The sequence below is a fragment of the Rhinolophus ferrumequinum genome, chromosome 9, assembly GCF_004115265.2.
Source record: "Rhinolophus ferrumequinum isolate MPI-CBG mRhiFer1 chromosome 9, mRhiFer1_v1.p, whole genome shotgun sequence".
In the NCBI taxonomy this organism is placed as follows: domain Eukaryota; kingdom Metazoa; phylum Chordata; class Mammalia; order Chiroptera; family Rhinolophidae; genus Rhinolophus; species Rhinolophus ferrumequinum.
Genome location: NC_046292.1, coordinates 47,610,113 through 47,634,371, shown reverse-complemented (window position 1 = coordinate 47,634,371; position 24,259 = coordinate 47,610,113). Strand labels below are relative to the sequence as shown.

At 46.6% G+C, this 24,259-nt stretch overlaps 2 protein-coding genes across 7 annotated transcripts in view; one reads left to right on the top strand and one right to left on the bottom strand.

The window, feature by feature from the left end:
• The window catches only part of JAK1 (Janus kinase 1), a 124,716-nt gene extending 103,195 nt beyond the window's left edge, over window positions 1-21,521 (top strand). The window contains exons 12-25 of the mRNA XM_033113408.1: window positions 2,868-2,974; window positions 5,803-5,946; window positions 6,735-6,822; window positions 7,301-7,428; window positions 8,023-8,158; window positions 9,935-10,086; window positions 12,455-12,605; window positions 12,730-12,824; window positions 15,429-15,621; window positions 16,369-16,493; window positions 16,876-17,048; window positions 18,657-18,774; window positions 19,302-19,412; window positions 20,070-21,521. Coding sequence (XP_032969299.1) covers window positions 2,868-2,974; window positions 5,803-5,946; window positions 6,735-6,822; window positions 7,301-7,428; window positions 8,023-8,158; window positions 9,935-10,086; window positions 12,455-12,605; window positions 12,730-12,824; window positions 15,429-15,621; window positions 16,369-16,493; window positions 16,876-17,048; window positions 18,657-18,774; window positions 19,302-19,412; window positions 20,070-20,165 — 1,817 coding nt within the window. The 3' untranslated portion in view covers window positions 20,166-21,521. The remainder of the gene's footprint in view (window positions 1-2,867; window positions 2,975-5,802; window positions 5,947-6,734; window positions 6,823-7,300; window positions 7,429-8,022; window positions 8,159-9,934; window positions 10,087-12,454; window positions 12,606-12,729; window positions 12,825-15,428; window positions 15,622-16,368; window positions 16,494-16,875; window positions 17,049-18,656; window positions 18,775-19,301; window positions 19,413-20,069) is intronic.
• RAVER2 (ribonucleoprotein, PTB binding 2) overlaps window positions 20,807-24,259 on the bottom strand; it is a 77,457-nt gene continuing 74,004 nt past the window's right edge. For all 6 annotated transcript variants that reach the window (XM_033113412.1, XM_033113410.1, XM_033113409.1 and 3 more), the window contains exon 12: window positions 20,807-23,769. In XM_033113412.1, coding sequence (XP_032969303.1) covers window positions 23,623-23,769 — 147 coding nt within the window. In that variant the 3' untranslated portion in view covers window positions 20,807-23,622. The remainder of the gene's footprint in view (window positions 23,770-24,259) is intronic.

The window sequence follows — 24,259 nt, the reverse complement described above, 5'->3', positions numbered from 1 at the left end:
TGGCATTTCTTTCACCTACGTAATCGCTCTTTGTAGCTGTTATAAAGATGAGGCAACTGAGGCTCAGAGATGTTCAGTAACTTGCTCAAGGCCACACAGCTAGTAGTCGTTACAGTATCAGTAGTAGTTACAGTAATAGTAGCAATAGACAGTGATGATGAGGGTAATAGCGATTATATGTGTTAGTATTGCTTGCAATTTGCCAGGCAGTGTTTGAGGGTTTTTCATATATTAAGTCATTTACTCCTCAGGACAACTCAAGAGTATGTTTTTATCCCGATTATACTTGCCCAAGCTCACTTAGGTATTAGAGGAAGAGTGGGGATTTGAACTCATGGCTTCTGACTCCAACTCCAGTGATCTTTGGCCTTTATCACACTGTCTTTGCAAAGGTGCAGGTAGAGCCATCAGCCCAGGACTCTGGGGTAAGGGCCGGTTCTCCTGCTCCGGGGTGTTGGAGAATGTGGGGACTGGGGAGGAAGGAGAGGAACTAGAGGTGGGACAGGAAGAAGAAGCCCCATGTGTGAGGCTTCTCATGTAGGCCCTCAGAAGCCCTCTATCTTCCTCTGCCACCTGCAAATTAGAGAAGTGGTGAAATCATGAAAATTAAAGAGAATGTCATTTTGAGTTCCTTAGTGTCACTGCCCTTCTAACCACAAGGTTCTGATGGCCAGACCCCAGCCAGGGTTACCCACTTGAAAAACACAACTGAGAAACTCCTCATGGAATAAAGAAACAGCAGGCAGCCCCTCAGAGTGAGTGCGCCAGTGAAGTCCACCATTTCTTGTGTGTCGTCCAGCCCCACGGCCCCTCTCCAAGTCTGAGGTGACCATGTTAATTAAGAAAGAGATAGGGGCCCACAGCACTCACTGGCCCAGTCACCATTGATCCTGTCACATCTGTGGGGTCCAGGTTGGTGCTTGATTTGTACACCTTCAGCTCTGGCAGGACTTTGCCAAGGCTCAAGGCACCGCTGGTAAACAAGGCCAGTGTTGCTGAGGGGTAATACTGGCCATAATCACAGTGGTTGCCAAGTATGGGACATTCACTGTGCATCAGGCACTGAAGTAAGCCCTTCACCTGCAGCCTCTCGTTATCCCTCACAGCAGCCCGACCAGGGGCACAACCGAGTCCCCCATTTATCTAGTGACAAACGGGTGCGTGGAGGTCACATGGCCCCCCCACTCCCAGGGATGGCCCTCGTGCTGTGTTCTCCGAAGCAGCCGTGCAAATCATTAGCCCATAACTGCTCCTGTTCCCATCCTCCTCTCTGATTTCCCAAACACCTCTATTGTCCCAGCCCTTCCCCGGGGATGCCATTCAAGTGGCCCTTCCCTGATGTCTTTTCTCCGTCAGGGCAGTTGTGAGTTGCCTGTTTGAATCTGGGTAACAGTGTAGAGTCAGGATAAAGAACGGAGTAGACTCCTGATATGAGAACAAGGGGAACTTGTACCTGAACCCAGTTTCTGGTCCCCAGATTTGTACCCCCCACTAGGGCCAGGGGTGCAGTGGGAAGAAGGTAAGAGACTGGAGTAAACCCTGACTCAGGTCTGGGGACTACTACCGTGTTTCCCCGAAAATAAGACCTAGCCGGACAATCAGCTCTAAAGCATCTTTTGGAGCAAAAATTAATATATGACCGGGTCTTTATTATTATACTATATTATAGTAAAATAAGACTGGGTCTTATATAACATAGTAGAATATAAGACTGGGTCTTATATTAATTTTTGCTCCAAAAGATGCATTAGAGCTGACTGTCCGGCTAGGTCTTATTTTTGGGGAAACACGGTAGCTACCTGACCTTAGGCAAATGGTTTAATTATTTGGAATCTCTGTTTTCTGACTCTAAAAGGGGCATAAGAAATAATATATGCCTCAAAGGAATGCCATGAGGAACAAGGAGTTACTGTGGTGAGACTCTTAGGACAGTGGCTGGCACAGAGAAAGCGTCAAGAAGATGTGAGCTTAGAGAAAAGAAAAGGACAACAAACCCTGCCTCTCAGGGTGGTGAGGATTTGAGAGATTGGCCTGGTACTCAGCCGCTAACTGATGACAACATAAAAATCCTCAGAGGTTCCCAGAACATTCTCACTAGAATCTAGAAGAGGCTCCCCCCATACCCTGCAACTTGCAGTGGCTCAGTAGGGGGAAGGTGACTTCCATGGATTGTTAATTCCCAGTGTGACCCTGGCCTGGCAGATTTTGAACTGTGTTGGCTTGCTGTTTGAATCAGTAGAATTTGGGGCATGGTCCACTCACAGTCTGTACAGTCAGCAAATATTTAGTAAGTGCCTCCTTGGTTCAGGCAGCGTGGGAGCCCCGAGAGGTTCAGGCACAACCCCCCTCTCCCTGGGTCACCTGCCCTGTGCTTCTGCACAAAACTAGTTCCTACCTGCCTTGGTTCTTACCACTCCTTAGGCCCAACATACTGCTTCTTTCTCCCTGCTTAGCTCACATTCTTCGGCTCACACCCTGATTATTTACTCACACATTTAACAGATACTTCCTGAGTGTCTGCTGTGTACCAGGCTGTGGAGGTAGAGCAGGAAATCGTTGGGGAAACCTTCCCTCACCTCTCCTACTAGGACCCATCCTGCTGTGTCAACCTATAGCTGTCCTTAGAGTAGCTGCACAAATTGTAGCTTTCCTCTTGATTGGTTAATTATTTGATTAGTTGTGGCTCTGTTATCAGTCTGTGAGGTCCTGGAGGGCAGGAATGAAGTACTTAATACATATTTGTTGAATGACTGAACCAGCAAATGCACAGATATATGTTCAGCAAGTCCCGTGACTCGGCAGACATTGGCAGGCTGGAATCTTGGGCCTTCGCTCCCTTGCTCAGACATCTCCACTCTCTTCCACAGAAATCTCCAATCTGCTGGTGGCTACTAAGAAAGCCCAGGAGTGGCAGCCCGTCTACCCCATGAGTCAGCTGAGTTTCGATCGGATCCTCAAGAAAGACATTATGCAGGTGAGTCAGGGCTGGGGTTCCTGGGTCCTGCCTCCTGCAGCAGAGTAGCCTGAGGACTTTGGGAGGAATAAAGCCTGGGTTTGGGCAAATCCTAGTGGAAAAGGAACAAGGAGACTTTCCTGTCACAGTGAGAGCAGTTTAACTAGCACCCTGCCGTCCTTTCCACCTGGCTGATGGAGACACGCCTTCTCCTTGAAGAAAGTGGATTAATTAGGCTTTGCGGGGTTGTCTAGGAGACAGGGACCTTCACGTGAGTCTTCTGCAGACAGAAGGAGGTGGGGAACTCAGTGGGAGTGCTGACAGGGCAGCAGGAATCAGGTCTGCATGGCAGGGAGGGAGCTGATGACCCTTACTTCCCCATGACATGCTACGTGAGAGTCCTTCTCAAGTTTAGTCTGGACTTTCTAATGATGATTCCAGAAGGAGCAAAGCTGAGGGAACACGGAACATGGTGAGGGAGCCTGAGATGCACAATTTAGGCCTAAAGGAGAAAAACTATCTGGAGAAACAGATTCCAGACCAGTGTCCCGGCCCTGGCAGGCCTTTTCCTCAGAGTCTGCAGCCTTAGGCAGGCTCAGTTTCCTTCATAGCTGCCCTTGGGCCTTGGCTAGGGGTGTGAGGTCCATTCCACTTTCTGTTCTGCACCCTTCTGCAGCCCCCTCACCCAGGGCCACACGCCAGGGGAGGCTAAGGACACAGCGCCCAGCAGCCTGGAAGAGAAGGAATCTGAGTAGGGCCGTTTACCACCTGGGAGAGGTTGTGACGCCTTGGAGGAGTTGGAGGGGCTCACCGCCATTAAGGAGCCTCGTGGAGGGTGGCGGGCATGGAGTGGGTTTGTTAGTTTGCTTTAAGTTAATCCCTGGAATTGTTGTGTAGGGTTTTGAGGAAGTGGAAGCCCACAGCTACAACTGCCTCACTTCCATTACAGTGAATTCTTCAATGAAGGGTGGTCTTTATCATTCTCTGTCTCTGGTGGCGTCAGAACTGTGTTCAGAGATTGAAAAAAGCAGCACAGCAATACCCCGGCCTCTTTTCCGTCTAGAGCCGAACATACACTTGGGGGCCTTTCTTCTTTCCTTCTCCTTGAGCTTCTGGGCAGATAACCGCCGTCCTCCATGCGTCCGGCATTCATTTAGCCCACAGGGATGGGGCACCTCCAGGTGCCAGCACAATTGCCACCGACAGCAGGCTCACAATCTGGAAGAGGTGGCAGACTTGTCTGTCGTAAGTAGCTGGTTACATTATCAAGAGACACGGCCTAAGTAGGAAGTAGAGCTGGATGATGGCTGTCTGAGGCCATCATCCTACCTGACCTCGGAAGGAAAGTGGCATCAAAGCAGAGCCCCGGAGGAGGCAGAGGCTGACGTGCCACCAGCACGGCCTTTGCAGATTGCTGTGGAATCCTGACGGCGGGGTGCCGTGACTTGGTCACTAGAATAAGTAATCCTTCCGGGGAATGGTCATGATTCTGAAAAGATATGGCTTTTATGGGATATCCTGGGAACACAGCTTCCCCTAATCTGATGAATTGCTTCATGACAGATGCAGCTTTAATGAATAGTCACGGGACGTTGTCAGGATACGGGAGACAGAGCGGACACATCGTCATTCTGCGATGACAGATGACAAATGGTGGCATTTGTTCATGCAAATCAGTATCCCCGATTAACAATGGTGTACATTCCTTTGGGGGCCAGGAAGCAGCCACATCCATTTTCTGCACTGACAGGGGATCCTCGGATAATAGACTAATAGAACTTCAATTCATAGGTTTTGTGGGGTCAGTGTCAATAACGTGACAGTGCCTCAGTGTTAGGAATCACGTGTCGATTTCCAGACATCGAGGATGTTTAAATCAGAATCATTCACGCTTGAACTGGAAGGGTCCTTAGAAATAGGTCATGATGTGCTAAGGGCTCTGTGCAGGTGATCTCCTCATTTAGCCCTTACGCCACTCATTCGGTGGTCTTATCCCTTTTCATAGGTGAGGGAACCGAGGGCCGGTCCCACCAGTCTGTGCCCATGTCTTCACATCACCGTCTCTGGGATTGCTGGGGCACATGCCTGTGTAAATTGCATCACTAAATTTAAAGCATGCACACGTGCACACATACACTGGGTAGATGGGTGGGAAAGGAATGGTTGGCCTGTGAGGAATGGCAAGTGCCGGGTCTAGAGGGTGATCAGACAAAACACACTGGCCCATGAGATTGGTTTCTGCCCGCTGTGTGCCAGGGTCTGTACCAGACGCTTTTACACCCGTTTGCTTGTTTGATTTTTAGAACCCTATGAGGCAGGTCTCCTTATTGTCCCCATGTACGGGAAGTGGGCAGAGACTGAGCATGGTAAAAGAACGCCCGTAAGTTAAATGCCACCAGCAAGTAGAGCCAGGACTAGCAAGCCCCCTTTCCTTGTACCCCAGCCTGTGAGTGGGGGGGGCCCCCAGTCGCGTTTTCTCTAGGTCTGCTCTGGCGGCGTAGGCTGAGGTTGTTGGGTCTTTGGCACTGTCAGAAGTTTTGTGACGGGTCAGGATTGTTTTGGCCACAGGCCGCTCCTAGAGGTAGAAAGGAAGGAACTGTGTGGGAATATGAGGACTGTCTCCTGGGGCCCAGGAAGTGCCACAGCTGTGTTTGGCCAAGTAGCTTTTTGTTTCATTTGAAAGCCTGACAGGGACGAGGCACTGAAGAGGCCGGGAGCGGCTGGGGCTCTTTTGCCTTGGCTCCGCCCTTTTCTGGTATTGTGTGTACCCATGAAGTCCTCAGTCCCAGATTCTGCCATCACAGTGGCCCCAGAGAGTGGTCCCCGCAACCTCCTGCTTCCTCCTCCAGGGCGAGCACCTTGGGAGAGGCACGCGGACACACATCTACTCTGGGACCCTGGTGGATTACAAGGATGACGAAGGAACTTCGGAAGAGAAGAGGATAAAAGTGATCCTCAAAGTCTTAGACCCCAGCCACAGGGACATTTCTCTGGCAAGTGTCGTCCTCTTAACTCCACCCCTCCGCTCCCCCATTCTTGGAATCAGTGGGACACAGTGGGCTGGGAAGACCCTTTGCCCTTCTTTAGGCCCTATTTATGGTTTTCAAATTTGTCTTTTTAGCCAGGATTCCTCTCTTCAAATGTAATCTTTGATAAACTCATATGTAAAATAAGTCAGGGAAGATGGGAGACAGAGTGGATGGAGCAGCCCTCCCACTGGGCCTGTCCCCCCATCCATCCTCCCGTCTCCTACCTGGAGGTCCTTGTGGCAGTGCTGTGGGGTTTAGGACTCTAGTGGAAGGCTCTCCGCGTCCCTGATGTAGTCCAGGGCTGTCCCCCTTCACCGTCTGGAAAATTAAAGCCCAGACGAGTAAAACCTTCCCCAGGATCCATCAGACCATTAGACAGTGATAAAACCAAGTCTTGATAGAGGTCTGCTGCCTTGGTTTTCCTTTTGTCCTAATATAGGGCCAAACATTGTTATTTCCCAAAGTTGAAAAGACTGTGGTGGGCATGAGTATCCAATGGGGGAAATTGGTAGCTAGCGTACCCCACCAGCCAGGCTCTGTATCCTGTTAGGTTTTCTACATAAGTACTGTCTCTCAGCCAGATTGGCCTCGAGGTACAGGTTTGGCAGTCAAGGTCAGGGGAATGGTTTGTAAGACCTGGCTGAGAGCTGTGGGCTTTCCTGGGACCCACTGGTCTCTTTCTCAGCAGAGCCCCTTTGGGACCAGACCCGGGGAGGCTGCCGTTGACCTTCCTTTGCCCCTTTCTCCCACAGGCCTTCTTTGAGGCAGCCAGCATGATGAGACAGGTCTCCCACAAACACATCGTTTACCTCTATGGCGTCTGTGTCCGAGACGTGGAGAGTAAGTGTATTCTCTTTGGAAGTGGAGGTTGGCCCTGGCCGGGAAACAGGGGTGCTGTGCAGACGAGGAGGGGCCGTCACCCCTTCATGCTGTCCAGGCTTTCTGCCTTTCTTTATGAAATCAAGGAATTTGAGACACTGAGTAGGTCACTTGTTTAAGTTATTAGTGGATGTGGAACTAAGTCCCATTTGTGTTTCACTCATGTCTTGAATGTTTATTTCTTGCCCACTCTGGCCCCTGGGAGGTTGAGGTGAGGAAGCTGAGTTTGTTGCCCCGTGAGTCGGCGTATACGGCGCTCCGGGCAGGGGTGGAACCCAGGCCTGTCCAGCTCTGAAGCATCCTGCCGTTTACCCCTCCCAAGGATGTTTGCATCGTCTCAAGCTGAGTACCGGCCACTAAAGTGGGCTCTTCTAAGGAAATGAGGGAAGTTACTGTCCCAGACAGAAGGTTCCAGATGTGGCTGTTTTTGTGCTTGTAGATATCATGGTGGAAGAGTTTGTGGAGGGGGGGCCGCTGGATCTCTTCATGCACCGGAAAAGTGATGTCCTCACCACACCATGGAAATTCAAAGTTGCTAAACAGCTGGCCAGTGCCCTGAGTTACTTGGTAAGTATATCCCAATGTCTGTGGTGGCCTGCCAGGAACCAGAATGTCCTAGTAGGGGGTGGCAGGAAGGAGGTGCTAGCCAAGTGGTAGCCAAGCAGGCTGGAGGGGCCCCGGGCTCTGTAGAAACGCAGGTGTGCCTGGTGCTTAGTGAAAGTGGTCGTTTTGGGCTGCTCCGTGTGCTCCGAACGAAGGAATCCTGTTGAGAGGGAACTCGGATCACATCAAAGGACCGCCTTCTGTATCGCAGTGTATGGTAAGAGAAAAAATCGTGCAGTACTTGTCGGATGAGGAAAACGGCTAGCATCACATTTATTGACTGCTTACTGTAGTTCAGCGGGTCAGGGATCTGACAGGTCCTAATCCCTTTCATTCTCAAGCCCTACAAGGCATGTTCCACTGTTATCCCTGTTTCACCGAGGTCGGACGTCATATAACGTGCCTGCGTCACGGTGGGAGAGCTGGGCTGCCTGGGTCTGGGGAATATGGAGAGATTGATCTGAGGGGCCAGGCTTGGAAATGGAGGGAGTGTGGGAAGGATAGAAGACAGGCAGCCTTGGGGGCAGCTTTTCTGAGCTCACCCTTTCCGCTCTACAGGAGGATAAAGACCTGGTCCATGGAAACGTGTGCACTAAAAACCTCCTCCTGGCCCGCGAGGGCATCGACAGCGAGTGCGGCCCATTCATCAAGCTCAGCGACCCCGGCATCCCCATCACTGTGTTGTCCAGACAAGGTGTGTCCCCCTGTCCGCACCCCTCGCCCCTGCCCCCACCCCGAGGTGGGATCAGGCCAGTGGGGAAAAGGGAGCTGGGGTTCTGTCTCCTTTTAGAAAGTACACGTCAGCAAATGCGTTGTCTGCTCGTACCGTGCCCTGGGGCCGGGCCAGGGGAGATGTGGGGTGTAGGGAGGCTCAGTCCCTGCTGCCTTTAAGGACAGACCGACAATTCACAGCGGGCACGTCTGGCCCTTGCAAGTAGGGAGCTGTGTGCAGGACGTAGGGGTAGCACAGAGGGAGGCCACTGGGCCCAGAGGTGGTCAGAGAGGTGTCGGGAGGAGTTGGGCCTCCTGGGTCCTCCCGTGTTTTCTTGGAAAACCACTTCAGGTAGTGAGCAGCTTGAGGAGGCACCTGAGTACTGGCTGTGGTCTTGCATCTTCTCTTTAAATGAGGTTATCGTGTGTTCTGGGCTCCAAAGGAAAAGGACAGACCAGGGAACTGAGCCACTGAAACCAGCGCGGCACAGGTCGCGCTCTGTCTCTGCCTGGGGGGGTGCTGTGTGAATACCAGTGAGCCTGGGGGCGAGCCACTGGTGGTGGTGGCGGCAGCACCCCCCCAGGCCTGGCACTTCAGAGTTTTGCTCAGTAATTCAAAGACTAAGTTTGGAAGGGAAGCGGGATAAAAAGCCTTACAAATAAGACCCAAATCATCCATTCTTTGGAAGGGGAGGGGAAGCACCTGTTTGATGCTTAGCACCCAGCCATCATCCAACAGTCCTAAGGCAGATGCAGCCCAGAACCTGTCGGGGGTTCTGGCCTCAGCAAGGGTCTGAGGCACAGACACAAATGACTAGAGCAAGTAGAGAAGCCTTGGTACCCCACCAGAGATGCCAGTGAAGTGCTGTGGGCATTCAGAGAAGACACCATCCCTCTGGGGGACAGAAGGAGATTTGGGGAGGCAGTGGGCGGCAGGTCAGTGAAGAGGCCTGCTGCGGGGTGGCGGGGGGTGGGTGATCCAAGGGCACCGCCTGCACATGCCTGTGTCAGGGGGACGGCCGTGAGGTGGGGAAGGAGGGCAAGTGGGCCTGCCCAGGAATGCCCTGCTCAGGAGCGTCCTCCTGCCTCTTACGCCAGCAGGAGCCAGGAGACAGTGCCCTGAGGCCCCTGTGCTGACTGAGGGGCATTTCCATAGACGTGGCAGGGCTTTCTGCTCAGATCACTGGCCTTGGTTAGAAGCCAGAACAGGGGCTACAGAGGTAGCCGGGTGTAAGAGATGTGTGCCTGCTTCACTGCAGGCTGTGCTTCCCCTGTTCTTTCCTAAATGAAGGAAAACCCACATAAAACAAACATTATATTGCAGGGAACTGTGCAGAGTACGTGAGGTAAGCACGTGTCCGCTCTGCGTAAGTCGGCCCCTTCTCCTTCCACCTTCTCTTTCTTAAGCCTTTGTCCACATGACCCCCCATTCTCCCTCCTCGGGGTGTTGGCCTCCACCCTGAATGCTTTGCTGTTTCTGAGGCCAGAGCTTCAGGAGACTGGCTGCACACAGCCCTCCTGGGGAGCTCGTGACCAACACACACGTCTGCTGGCCCTGACGTGGGCCAATGCCCCGGAAGCACCAGGGGTGCAAGGCCTGGAAAACCACACCTTCAACAAGCTCCCCGATGTAGCCATGGCCCGCGTTTGGAAAACACTGCCTGAAATAGTTTGTTAGCTCACAATTCTGGCTGCTGTGGTCGTGATTTACTCCCCAGGTGATTCCAGAAGCTGACCTGTAAACGTCGTCTTTTTGCAGAATGCATAGAACGAATCCCATGGATTGCTCCCGAGTGTGTGGAAGACTCCAAAAACCTGAGTGTGGCCGCTGATAAATGGAGCTTTGGAACTACACTCTGGGAAATCTGCTATAATGGCGAGATCCCCCTGAAAGACAAGACGCTGATTGAGGTGAGTAGTTGTTTCCCAGGATGTGAGCTGACTGAGGGCTCCTTGGACGTTCATGGACTTCTCAGGAGTTAGCAGGAAGCCTCATGTTGTGGGAAGAGATGGGCGCGGGTCTGAATCGCATCCTCAGCCTTACTGGCGGTGTGACCTTGCAAAGGTGGTAACTTAACTTCCCCGAGCCTCAATGTCATCGTCTGTACAATGGGGATAAATCGTACCCACTTTGTAGGGTTGTTGTGAACATTAAATAATGCATGCAGAATGCCAGGCACACAATACATGCCCAAGAGATCATTGCGGCATTATTTGTCTGAGATTTTCAGTGCCTATCGTTCAGCAGAATTAACACAGAGATACGTGTTGGGTTCCTGCTGTATCAGGCATTGTCCTAGGTAAGAGCTGGGGGTGCACAATAAATTAGACACAGGCCTTGCCTTCCCCTTGAGGACCTTAAGCTGTGGTAGGAGAGTTAAGCTTAAATAGCGGTAATAGGGAACCCACAAATACAGTAACACCTGAGACTGTCACCCTAAGAGCCCTGACAGGTAGGTAGGACAGCACATTATCCACATTATACAGGTCAGGTACCTGGGACACAGGTAGCCCAAGACACTCCACCTGGGTTCCCCAGCTAGAATGCAAAACAGGCGAGCTTTGAACCTGTCTTACACTCATTTGTGGCAAGAGTGGAGATTAACTCCTGAAGAATAAAACTGACCATAAAGGACCACTGACCGTGACCCCGGGATTCGATTATTGGGATGTGCCTGTGTTTTAAGGGGCAGGCGTCGGTTTTCGCTGGGAGGGGGACGTAGCAGTTCAGTTATCTACAGGAAGCAGCGAGTGGTTTCGTTTGCCTGGAGAATGCAGAGGAATGACAGGTGGAAAGGTCACGTGGGGTCAGATTCTAAAACCCCAAATTCCAGGCCTTTTCCTGGGGCTTCGTGTGGGACATTGAAGGGTTTGGGTGAGGACTAAGGTGGTTCATGGTCGGCTTGGGGACAGTCCCTCTGGACGCGGTGGTTGGGAGGGGACAGGCTGAGGAGAGACCAGTAGGAGACTCGTGCTCGGAGGCTGGAACAGGAAGTGGCAGTTGGAATCCAGAGTGGGGAGTGAGCGCATAGGAGATGATTGCAGGGGCAGAACCTTTAACCAGTTAACCTCTCGCCAGGTAAAGATGGTGCAGGACTTGAGAAAGAGGAGCTAAGCTAAAACCAATAGGGAGACCATCAGATCTCTACATCTATTTGGGATTTTCGGCCTAGGCTTTTGGGAAAGTCATTTTATTTTGAACCTTTTGGAAGTAAAACAGCCATACCCTTTGTTGTCAGTCAACATTCACTGAGTCCCGGCTGGGTACCCAGGGCTGAGCAGCACACAGGGACGGTGTAAGGAAGGGTGTGTGTACCTCTGATAAAAGAGGGCCCCCCTCTCTCCTCCCAAGGACCCTTGGTCGGGTTGGATGGCCTTGGAGCAGGGAAGGGTGAGTGACACTCAGAGGAGAGGGCAGCTCTCAGCTCCACGATCCCAGTCTGTCTTCCTCTTCGTCCTCTGGGCCTGCCCACACCCTCACCCCAGGACTCATGGGAACCGATTCAGCTACAGACGAGAAACGAGTATAGTGATTCCACTTAATTTTTTTAAGTGGAATCAGTTACTTGTTTCTGAATTTTAAACTAATAAATTTGAAAAATACAGAAAACTTAAAAAAAAAAAAAGCAATCACTATATTCCTTGTCACCCTTGACCACTATTTAACATTTCGCCATATTGTCTTCCAGTCTGTTTATAACTCTTTTTTAAAAATTGGGACCATGCTAGATATAGTTACATATGTTGTATCTTTTCATTTAATATCAAGTACTTTCCTATATGATCAAGTAAGTCCTATAATTTTTACAAATTTAATGTAAGAGTTAATTGCTTTGTTAAACTAATTTCATATTTCATATATGTTGTTTTCAGTTTTGTACTGTTCTATCTAATTCTTCAGGGAATATCTTGAAATATAAATCTCTGTTTATATGTGAGTCATTCAGTAATACGAATTAATGAGTCAAAGAGTTTGAAGAATCTGGAGATTTTTATACGTATTGCCAAGCTGCATTGCAGAAAGGTTGCGTGACTTTACTGGGGTGCAGGTTGTTTGGGGCTGCAGGCTACTGCCCATCCTCCTTGAATTCGGATTATTTCAGTAGCAGAGATTTCCGCAAGCTGGAGTAAGGCTACAGTCGCACACACGTTTATGAACTCAACCTCTAAGCAGAGATGCTGGGAGTTAAATTAGGGGTTGGTTACTCCTCCTGACCTGGGGCCACGAGGTTTGTGGGTTGTTCCTTTGGTTTCTTCCATGTGGTCCTCTTCTTTACAGAAAGAAAGATTCTATGAAAGCCGGTGCAGGCCAGTGACACCATCTTGTAAGGAGCTGGCTGACCTGATGACTCGCTGCATGAACTATGACCCCAATCAGAGACCCTTTTTCCGAGCCATCATGAGAGACATCAATAAGCTGGAAGAGCAGAGTAAGACACTGCCTGGCATGGTTTAACCAACGCCCCGGAGAGTGGGTTAAGGGAGTGGAGGGATCTAGGAGCCCACGAGTGGCAGTCCCGTCTTTTTAACATGTTTGCTTTTCTCTTCCGTTAGATCCAGACATTGTTTCAGAAAAAAAGCCAGCCACCGAAGTGGATCCCACGCATTTCGAAAAGCGGTTCTTAAAGCGGATCCGTGACTTGGGAGAGGCAAGTTACACTCCAGTACCCTGCTGACCACGTCACCTCCACCTGCATTTCAGGCTGTTCGCCATCTGTCTCATCTTGGGTCAGAGTCTGTAAGAGGAAGCATCTTACTGTGTTTTCGCTGGGCCACTTGTATCTCAAGGGATTGTCATGCACATAGTGACAGCATGTACATGTGGTGGTCTAGGCACACAGGACATCTGTCAGCTCACTTGAGATACTTGATTTTTCTCTAAGGGACAGGAGAGTAGAAAGGGAAGAACATGGGGGAGTAGGCATAGATACCGCAGAATAGAAAAGTCCCCATCTCGGCCTTGCCTGTGCACGTGTCCCGAGGCTGCTTAAATGAGAGATGGATTCACTACACAGAATGCCGAGACCAGCTTTCAACTCAAGTAATTGAGTTTCCTAACAGTTGATGTGATAGAGAAGCTACTGGGATTTGCATCTTTTTACAGGTTTTTCTGCAGTTAAGTACAAAGGCTGTGTCCTGGCTTGAGTCTCTGTGGTGTGCCAGGCTGTGTGCCGGCATCGTACAAGCACAGCGTGCCTAGTTCCTCATACATCCCGAGGGTTTGTTACTACTGTGTGCAGAGCACCTCCGGACCAGCTCAAAAGATGTGGTGACTGGGCCAGCGTCACTGTCAAGTGGCTCAGCTGGGATCTGATCCCACGTCTTCTCAACATGCCTCATGTGACGTTCTTTGCAGCTCCACCGTGGGGCCTCTCTCTGGTGTGGGCCCAGGGCTGTCCAGGAATGCCAGTTGTCCCACGTGTGCAAAAGTCACCTTCATTTCCTTTGGGTTACATTTTCATGGAACGATGGATTGACGTGTTGGTTCCCCAGTCATCTGTTACCTTCCTGCCTTGCTCAGTGATAGGGGGATGGCATGTGAGGAAGGAGCTGCAGTGATGGGGGACCGGGTTTCCCCGAAAGGAAGACCTAACCAGAAAAGAAGCCGTAGCACGACTTTTCAGGATGCTCATAATATAAAGTAAGCCCTAATATGTCTTTTGGAGCAAAAATTAATATAAGATCCGGTCTTAATTTAGGGGAAATACGGTACGGCGTATTTTATATAACGAGCATCCTGAAAAGTCATGCTAGGGCTTCTTTTCCGGTTAGGTCTTATTTTCAGGGAAACACGGTAGAAGCTAGCAGGAGCCTGCCTACTGCAAGGTCAGGGGACCAGCACAGGGAACAAGCCTCACGTTTGTTTGTTTGACATGTAACATTGTATAAAGTATGTTACTTTGATACATTTGTATATTGTAATATGGTCGCCCATGTTATATTTATCACATTACATACTTACAGTACAGTATCCTCTATGTTCAATATACTGTACATTAAATCTCTGTGGCTTTTTTAGGACCTGTTACAAATTTGTATCCTTAAATATCATCAGTCTTATTCTCCTACCTCCGCATCCCCTGATAACTACTGTTTTACTTTTTTTAAAAAACAGGTTTTTTGTTTTTTTTAGATTCCACATATAAGTGATATCATACGGGATTTGTCTTTCTCTACTTTGACTTATCTCACTTAGCATAATGTGCTCAAGGTCCATCCATATTGTTGCACATGGCAGGACTGCCTCCTTTCTCCTGGCTGAATATACCCTTGTATATATTTACCACATTTTTCTATCCTTTCAGCCATTGACGGGCCTTTGGGTTGTTGCCACATCTTGGCTATTGTGAATAGTGCTGTGATAAACATGGGGGTGCAGCTAGCTTGCTGACCTCCTGTTTTCATTTCCTTTGGGTATATTCCTAGAAGTGAAATCTCGGGGTCATACAGATTATTCTTAATTTTTTGAGGAATTTCCATATTGTTTTTCAAAGTGGATGGACAAACTTACAGTCCCACCAGCAGTGTTTAAGGGTTCCTTTCTCACCACATCCTCGCCAGCACCTGTTGTCTCCTTTTCTTAATGATGGCCATCCTAACAGATGTTCGCTGATAGCTCATTGTGGATTTTATTTGCATCTAGTGATGTTAAGCATCTTGTCATGGACCTGTTGGTCATTTTGATGTCCTCTTTGGAAAATCTCTATTTAGTTCTTCTGCCCATTTTTTTTAAATTGGGTTGTTTGTTATTACTAACTTGTAAAAGTTCTGTATATATTTTGGATATTAAACCCTTACCCAATCTACAGTTTGCAAAAAGTTTTTCCCATCCTGTTGGCTGCCTTTTCACTTTAACTGTTTCTTGTGCTGTGCAGCAGCTTTTCGGTTTGATGTAGTCCCATTTGTTAATGTTTTTCTTTTGTTGTTGCTACTTTTGACATCATGTCCAAAAAAATCATTTCCAGTACCAGTACTGCTGAGCTTCTTCCCTGTCTCCTTCTAGGAGTTGCGTGGCATCAGGGCTTATTTAAGTCTTTTATCCATTTCGAGTTAATTTCTGTGAGCTGTGTGACATAGGGGTCCAGTTTCATAGTTTTGCACGTGTTTCTCTGGTTGTCCCAGCACCATTTGTTGAAGAAACTGACCTTTCCCCACTGGGTGTTCTTGGCTCCGTCTTTCCTCATCTTCTAAATGTGTTCCTGCTGGCTCAGGCTGGGGCTTCTCTAATCAGACATGTGCATCTTTCCCTCTAGGGCCACTTTGGGAAAGTCGAGCTCTGCAGGTATGACCCTGAAGGGGACAACACAGGGGAGCAGGTGGCGGTCAAATCCCTGAAGCCTGAGAGTGGAGGCAACCACATAGCTGATCTGAAGAAGGAAATCGAAATCTTAAGGAACCTCTATCACGAGAACATTGTGAAGTACAAAGGCATCTGCACAGAAGATGGTGTGTTGTGCAAAGACTAAGTGACTGTCTGGGGTCGTAAGACCAGTGCTGAGAAGGCAGTGCCCTTGGCCTTGTGTGGGCCCCCTGCATGTGTGCGAGCTGACAGCCCCCACGAGCGCTAGGGCTTCCACGCTGTACGCACTGTCACCTCCCTCAGCCGCTGCAGAGCTCCCGGGAAGCTGCCCGGTCTCCTCCCAGCCAGGGGCTGGTTCCAGCAGCGTCTCCAGCTTGTTCACACACCCACACTGGGGATCCATCTGCACCCATCCAGATGCTGGCCCTTGGGGGCACTTAGGCCATACGAAACCAATACCCACCTCTCCCCTCCCCTTTCCCTAGTCTTCGGAGCCAACATTAGCCAGGATGCTTTGTTTTCTGGTTGCCTAAATGAAGGTGGCAAGTAGTATTTACCAATAAGTATCTTATTGGCAAGCCAATACAAACTCTTGTATTATACTTTAAAATGGGTAGGGAAATGTTTCAATTCTCATTCGCCTAGTGGTTCACAGAGCACTCAGTTGTATCTCAGTGACGGCTGATAACTCGGGGGAGGGGAGGCGCACGAGCGTTCCTATCCCTGTTCAGGACCCCCAGGCTGTGGGGCTTCAGAGGTTAAGTCACTTGCTTGTGACTCGGGGGTGATGCTGAAATCAATTCAAGTCCCTCGTCTCCAGATCCATGCCCTTTATCCCTCCAGAGCCCCTTCCTTTGGTAACCTCCTACTGATGGGTGTTTTTCTCTCTACAGGAGGAAATGGTATTAAGCTCATCATGGAATTTCTACCTTCGGGAAGCCTTAAGGAATATCTTCCAAAGAATAAGAACAAAATTAACCTCAAACAGCAGTTAAAATACGCTGTTCAGATTTGTAAGGTAAAAAAAAAAAAAAGAGAGAGCATGTTAATGACGGACTCAGGCACTCAGCCCTGGGTAATTGGTTTGTAATTAGACTGCAAATGGGAAACTTTCCAATAATTGTACTGAGTTTATTTTGCTCTACATGATTTGGATGAAAAATTAGCCTCTACTGAGAAAGTGAACTGATTTGTTAAATATAGCTGATTTAATGTGTAATTAGTTCTTTGAATCTTAATATTTTTGCATAACTGTAAATACCAAAAAAAAAAAAAAAACCCCAATCAGTGACCAGCGAGTGAAATAACATCGTATTTTTGTTGTTATAAAGTGATAGATACAAAATATAATCTGAAGTGCCCTTCAGCAATGCACTCTTAATTTTATTTCTCTCCCTCAGGGCATGGACTATTTGGGTTCACGACAATACGTTCACCGGGACTTAGCAGCAAGAAATGTCCTTGTTGAGAGTGAACACCAAGTAAAAATTGGAGACTTTGGTTTAACCAAAGCAATTGAAACTGATAAGGAGTACTACACAGTCAAGGACGATCGGGACAGCCCTGTGTTTTGGTAACGGAATCAGAGTTAAATCTCGTCAATGCTTCACGTAGGGTTTCTGCTGTTTCGATAGGCCCTTTCTAGCGATGTTAATGTCTCTCATTCCTCTTGCCTGAGTCGAGGTTAGAAAGGACTTAGAACATTTGGAATGGACTGATCTTTGCTTTCAAGAAACAGCTGTTTAGGCTGTTTCACTGAAAGCAACCCACAGAGAAATTCTGGAGCTTCATCTGACACCACCTTCCAAGGAATGGAAAAATCTAACCATCAGCTTCCCAGGAGAGGGCATTCATCTGATACTGTTCTTAAAACTGTTGGCTGTTAGAGTAGGCACCTTCATGCAGAGGAAGCCTGGAGGCAGGTGGGAGAAGGTGGCAGGATGAGACGAAGTAGGCATGGAACAGACACACGGAGATCCTAGCCACAGCAGAGCAGAATCTGTGGGAAAGTTGGCCATCTTCTCGTGAATCCCTACAGTCTCCTGGTGAGAAGGTCACACCCTGACTAGGACCCGTCACCCTGGAACAGTTTCCAGGCGAGAAGTTGCTTATGTCTCTACTCCACACTCCGCCCACCCCTGTAAAACTGATCAGCACTTGGGAGGTACATCCTGTGTAGACACAGACAAAGCTCTCTCCCACCCATGGAGCCCAAACCTTCATTCGTTCATTAAACAACTATGTGTCGAGGCCATGCTTTGTAGGGAGTAGAGATGTGATGGTGAACACGCAGACCATGTGTAGAGTTTAATGGATGAGGCAGCCAGTTTCCTGGTACCAGAAGTGTAGGAGGGTTTAGGCTTGGTTTTCTGGAAGTCCTGACTATAAAACCTTAAAAGTTACGGGGTTTGTAAAAATGGTTAGAAGCATCCACGCGTGACTGACAAGTGAGACGAGCAGTGGCTGTCCCACGAACTGAAATTCACTGTGGGGCTGGCTCGTGAAGCGGGTGGCTAAGGCAGAGCACGGGAAGCTGAGGTACGGAGCGGGGACACCGTCCCGAGAGCTTTGGAGCCACGGGAGGGTTTCAGGATGGGGCATTTGTTTTAAAAAGATTACTGTGGACTGGAGGGGAGCAAGATAGGAGCCGGAGAATCTGATCCAACTGGAGCCGGTGGTGGTATGAACTTAGGATAGTGACGGCGGAGTTGAAGGGTGGTGAGTAGGTTTGAGAAGTATTTAGGAAATCGGATATGGGGCTGCCTCAGTTTCTTTCTGGCTTAGGCAGTTGGGCATCATTCAGCAAAACAGTGGAGCTCGGAAAAGGACTGGGCAGTGAGGTGGGTCACTGCTGACTCATTCTGAGCTTGCAGGTCAGTAAAACCCGGGGCCTGTCATCCTGTGTTCCCCCCCCCCGCCACAGGCAGCCTATGCTGTGAGAGGATGAGCACACATTTATCTGACTTATTTTGTAGCAAATATGTCCTCCTAAAGCCTGTGAAGGACATTGCTCCAGATGTCAGCATGTGTGTCACAGCAGCGTCTGTGATGAATACATATACATGGCTTAGAAGAGTAAATTCTAAGACAGACCAAAGAGGTGGTGTTTTGGGGGGACTCTCTAATGTCCGTTGGAATAGCCTTGCCAGGGAATGAAGTTTCGTGTTCTGCTTTCTTTCAGGTATGCTCCAGAATGTTTAATCCAGTGTAAATTTTATATCGCCTCTGACGTCTGGTCTTTCGGAGTGACTCTGCATGAGCTGCTCACTTACTGTGATTCAGATTCCAGTCCCATGACGGTAAGTCTGATTTGTCTCTTCATTTGAACCTCGCACCCAATTACAATATGTCCATCCTTGTGCTTTGCAAGTCTTAGTCTTAAATGGAATCCAATCAGTGTATCGTAAGGGAAGGGGAAAGTGTCACTTTCCATTTAACTTTGTTCCTTGATTGTTAATTGTGGCTCTCACAAGTCTTGGTTTCTCACAAGGAGCCCAAAGTTCTCTAAGAGAATTCTGACCTTCCAGGGTCCTACCTGAGTGAGGCATCCGAGGACAGTTCCCTGGGAGCGTGAGCGAGCACTGGGTAGGAGCCTTGTCTGAGCCTCAGCTGGTCCTAAATGATGTCGTTCTCACTGGAGAACGCTCCTCGACCAGGAGGCGGAGGGGTTGATCGAGTCTGAGAGATGGATTACAGACTTATCGTTGAGAGCTAAGGAGTGTTTTGAACTCTTTCATTTAAAGGAGAAAAGCCTTTTCGTTATTTTAATTTCCAGTTAATTCTAGACATTTCACCTTAACCTTTTTTGTTTGGTTTTGTTATGTAGTTGTTCCTGAAAATGATAGGCCCAACTCACGGCCAGATGACGGTCACCAGACTTGTGAATACATTAAAAGAAGGAAAACGTTTGCCTTGTCCATCTAACTGTCCAGAAGAGGTATTTATGGGTCACTTCACAGTAATAAAACTCAACGTTTATTATGTTTTCACAGCTGGAGTTACCCAGCGAGGGGTCGGGGAGGGGGCAGAAGGAGGAGAAAACTTTAAAATCATTTTCTGAAGCTGAATTTCAGACACCTGAGGAATCATCTTTGGGCCCAATGACAGCCATGAGTTAGGTTCAAAGCAAGGATTCCCTCCAAAAGTAGGCTCCCCTCAGTGAGCATCCCAAAGGAGCATATATTTTGGTGTAACCTGATCGTGACAAATACATATAATTGCATTTTGTGTGTGACATTCAGTTTTCTGGATGCTAAAGTGTGAATTGAGCGTTTAGGACTACCTCTTTCGACTCTTTCAGACACACTGAATGGTATGAGTGAGGCAACCAGTGTGGAAACTTAGAGTCTAAACTGAGATATAACTTCACCATTAAACTGCTTTACAGTAATCAATGACCTGGATTTTGGGGAGGAGGTCAGTTAATCCATGAGCTTCTCAAATGTTAAAATATTTCTTAAGAACTATGAATGTCACATTTTCTGTAGTTTAAATTATTTACATACTCTTGTTTTCTAGTCCTACATTTACATTTCCAAAATATGCTTACTCTTGATGTGTGTCTAAAGTTTTACTCGTTTTTTTCTTTTTACAGGTTTATCAACTTATGAGAAAATGCTGGGAATTTCAACCATCTAACCGGACGACTTTTCAGAACCTCATTGAAGGATTTGAAGCACTTTTAAAATAAGAAGCATGAATAACATTTAAATTCCACTGTATATGAAGTCCTCCTCCTCGACAACAAATACCCAAGCCATTTAAAAGATTTTTTAATGGAAAAAGTTTATAGTCTGTCTAAAAAAGTACTTGGGTACGTATCCATGTATAAGGCATACTGTAGTGCTTAATATATGTAGGTACTTCCTCTTTAAATTTGGCACCAGTAACATAGTGACAACCACCACCAAATTATTAAAAAAACACTCCTCCTTTTGGAAAGCATATACCACCATTTCATCTGTCTAGCTCACCATCACAATTGTGTACCAGAACAGGACTTTTTAAAATAAGGTGAGCTGACCCTAGTAAAGTCTCAGGATGATTGCTTTCTCCCAGCTGCCAGTTGATTAGAAATGTTTTTCTGGCACCTAAATCAAAGATAAGGATGAATGGACTTAGGCAATACTCTAACATACATGCCCTAAAATTTCATTATCTATACAGTCATAGACCAAACATTTCCTGAAATATTAGATACCAGTAGTATATTATTGTTCTATACAAAGATGCCTGCCTTCCTGTCACCAGTAGGACTTAAACTTTTGTTTCTCCAGTGGCTTACCTCCTGTCCCCTTGGGTGACCAGCGGTACCCATTTTTTTTTTTTTTCCCCGAGAAAACTGATCACACCTAGGGGTACAGCTGTGGATTAGATCCTTTGCTGCATGATATTAATTCTTGAGAACTAAGCCCGTGCCAGTGCTTTCCTAAATGGTGTACCTTTAATCAGATTTGATTCCAAGAACCTGGATGCTATACATGCTTTTAAGAAATGTCAGTGTATATCCTTTTATAACTCTACCACTTTGGGGCAAGCTATTCCAGCATTGATTTTGGATGCTATATGCAACCAGTCAGAATATATACCACATTACAGTGCACTGTTCTTAGAGTGTTTAAATACTTACCATCCATCTACCAGAGTCGATCACTATTTTGACCATCACCACGAAGCAACGTAAGACTTGAAAGAAGAGACCCAGCACGATGGAGTTCAGGATCCACTAGGCAGTTTTCCGTTTGCTTGCTGGTAGCTGGGTCATTAAAATGTCTAATCTCTGATTCAATGTGAACCGTAAGATTTTTATGACCAAGGAGTCTGAAAAACTTTTTGTTAGTGCTGTGTAGCATTTGTTTGATATCGTCATTTTTCACCTTTTGAGCCTGAAAAAGAGTTCTGGATTGATTCAATGGCAACAGTGAACTTGCCGTTTAAATTTGTTGACTAACCCTATATCACCAAGGTCTTTCTTTATGTCAAACCTGTGGCCACTCTATATGCACTTTGTTTACTCTTTATACAAATAAATATACTAGAGACTTCACATGCATATGCCGTTTAATATTAAGACTTCATTTTCAAAGCATCTCAAACAATTTTACTTAGAAAAATAACAGTATAGACTTTGGGAAGGATTGGTAATGGTCCTTATTACTAACAATACGTGATTTGTACTTATCTGTTATGTCCAATGATAACGGGGCCCAGCCCAGGACGGATGGCAGACCCACATGTGCTATAATCCAGAATCTCTTTTACGTCTTTCAGCCTCTTCCTGCTTTCATTTTTGTAACTCTGATTTAAAATTCCCTCTCTTCTGTTTGTACTATCACAGAGTTGTGACTAAGCACTGAAGAAGCTTAGTGCAACAGGAAAATGGGAAGAAATGCAGAGCATCAAGAGTCCATTATTTATCTGCTGAGTCATAACTGAGTGGTGCCTGTCCCGATCAGTTATTTATAGGTAGTATACTTCTGAGAAAGTATCTTAGTTTAACTTTCTAGCTGTCATTTCCCAAAAGATGTTAATATATGCAATAAATTAGACCAAGTTCTTCACAAATCATACAACATTATGTACCAATTTTAAACTTCATAATTAAAAATAATAAGACCCCCAAATTACAAGGTTTTGAATGATCGGAGTTCAAAAACACTAGAATCCTATCAAGACCTCCTGAACTCCGTATCATCAATTAGTCTCATAACAAGGAACAAACTTAGACATTTCTAAGTGGCAAAAGGTTTCTCATGCATTTAATACCAGGGTCTTCAGGAAATGATGATATCAAAAGTTATATGCAATAAACAATTTTTTCAAAAATAAATTGGATTAAATAGCTGATAATTTTTCTAGCCTAACATACTACAAAAGAATAAGAGACAAAGCAGAGAGTGAGGTAAAGCTTACTAGCTCAAAATGATTATAAATACTGTTCCTCCCGAAGACTCCTGCAGAAAGGACAGGACTGCCTGCTTCACTCTAATAGTGTGGAAACGGGGCATTTGATGATGTGAAGATGCCCTGTTCTAGTAATTAGATCATCACTAGTCTATGCTATGAAATGAGACCAACTTAGGTTCCTTGCCACTGACAAGTCTGCTGCAAAAGTTAAAGGTCTTCCTTTAAGTAAAAGGATTAGATAATTAGTACTATGGGATCAGCAAACTTGCTCTACGTAAGTTTGCAGGGAAGATAGTCAATCCTTGAGCTTCGCCGGCCTTCTAGTCTCTGTCCCAGCTACTCAGCTCGGCCACTGCAGCACAAAAGTAACCACAGACAGTGGGTAAATGAGCATGGCTGTGTTCCAATAAAATTTTAGGTATGGTCACTGAAATTTAAGTTTCTTATAATTTTAAGGTCATACATTTTCATTTTTCCAACCATTTAAAAATGTAAACATCCTTAGCTTGTCCTCAGTACAAAAACAGGTGGAGGACTGAACTGAACCCCCCGGGTATATAGTTTGCCAACCCCTAAAATTACATCACCAAAGCTACTTTTCTTAAAATACCTTGTTTTTCACAAAAGGCGTAAGTGGTTAAAAACATACTAAAAGGAAGTATCTGTGGTAGTATATAGACCATGGATGTCACTATCGCTCTATGTCTGGGTTTATATTGCATGGCTGGTGTGGGGGGTAATAGTTTACTTTGCATATAGAGCATCTCTGTAACATTACCATCACTGTATTTTGTACTTGTAGTTCTAAAAACATCTATGAATAAGATTACTTCTAGGGAAAGTAAATTGAAATGCACATTGGCTTATTAAGAAACTCATTCTTCTAAGGCCCTGGAAACAAGACTGTTTCCCATTTATTGCTTCAAACTTTTATATATGGTGTCAAAATTATTCCCAGTCCTAAAACAAGGAATATTGTTAATTTCCGCAATGGACTTTAAGTTAATATCACATTGACTAAGATGCGTCTAATTCTAGTGTAAAACGTCCTCAATTGATGTCTGTTCTTATTGCTACCTATTTTTATTTGGCAATTCTGCCTGCTGCACAACACAGTTCCTTCTGGGAAACGATAAACCCGTATTTAAAGGATATGGCTAGTCTGAATGTAGTTAAGGCAGCGATGAACAGCAGAGAGACTGCAAAGATCCTTATGAGGTTATATAAGGAGAGAACTTAACTCAGTACACTCGCTTCTTTTTTAAGTAGGTCTCCATGTAATATGCTCCTGTGCCCTGAGAATGCTGGTCAACAAATTCTACTGAACCACCTTCTGGGGCAGAGACAAGATACGATGAGCTTCGCTTTTCATTTCTTAGCGATGACACCTATGAGGAAAATAAATCACAACACTCATGTTAAAATCTAGATTAATACTGGTTTGTTTGTTAAAGATGCTTACAAGAGAAGTAATTCTACTTCTGATTTGGTATAAAAACAGACTAGCAGGATAACTAACAAAGCTATCAAAAAATGCACAAACTCTGATGTTAAAACAAATTTTTAAATTTCTATGTCAAAATCACTTGTGGAACTTTTGCAAAATATAAACCAGTCTCTGAGTGTGCTTTCTCCCCTACGCCCCACATTTTGGGGAAAGAAGAAAAAAAGATAGTGCAGTTGCTTCCGCTGTTTGTACCTAATTGAACAGCAGTTATCAGTATTTCTCTGAGGAAGGAGAGTGGCTAAAAAATTGAGCTGCATGTCAAATTAGATGTTAAGTTCATCTAGTAATAGAAGAAGAGAATAAACTAGTAGGTGTAAAAATTGACAAATGATGTCAATGAAAATACTGATACATCTGAGAGAGCAATGTGA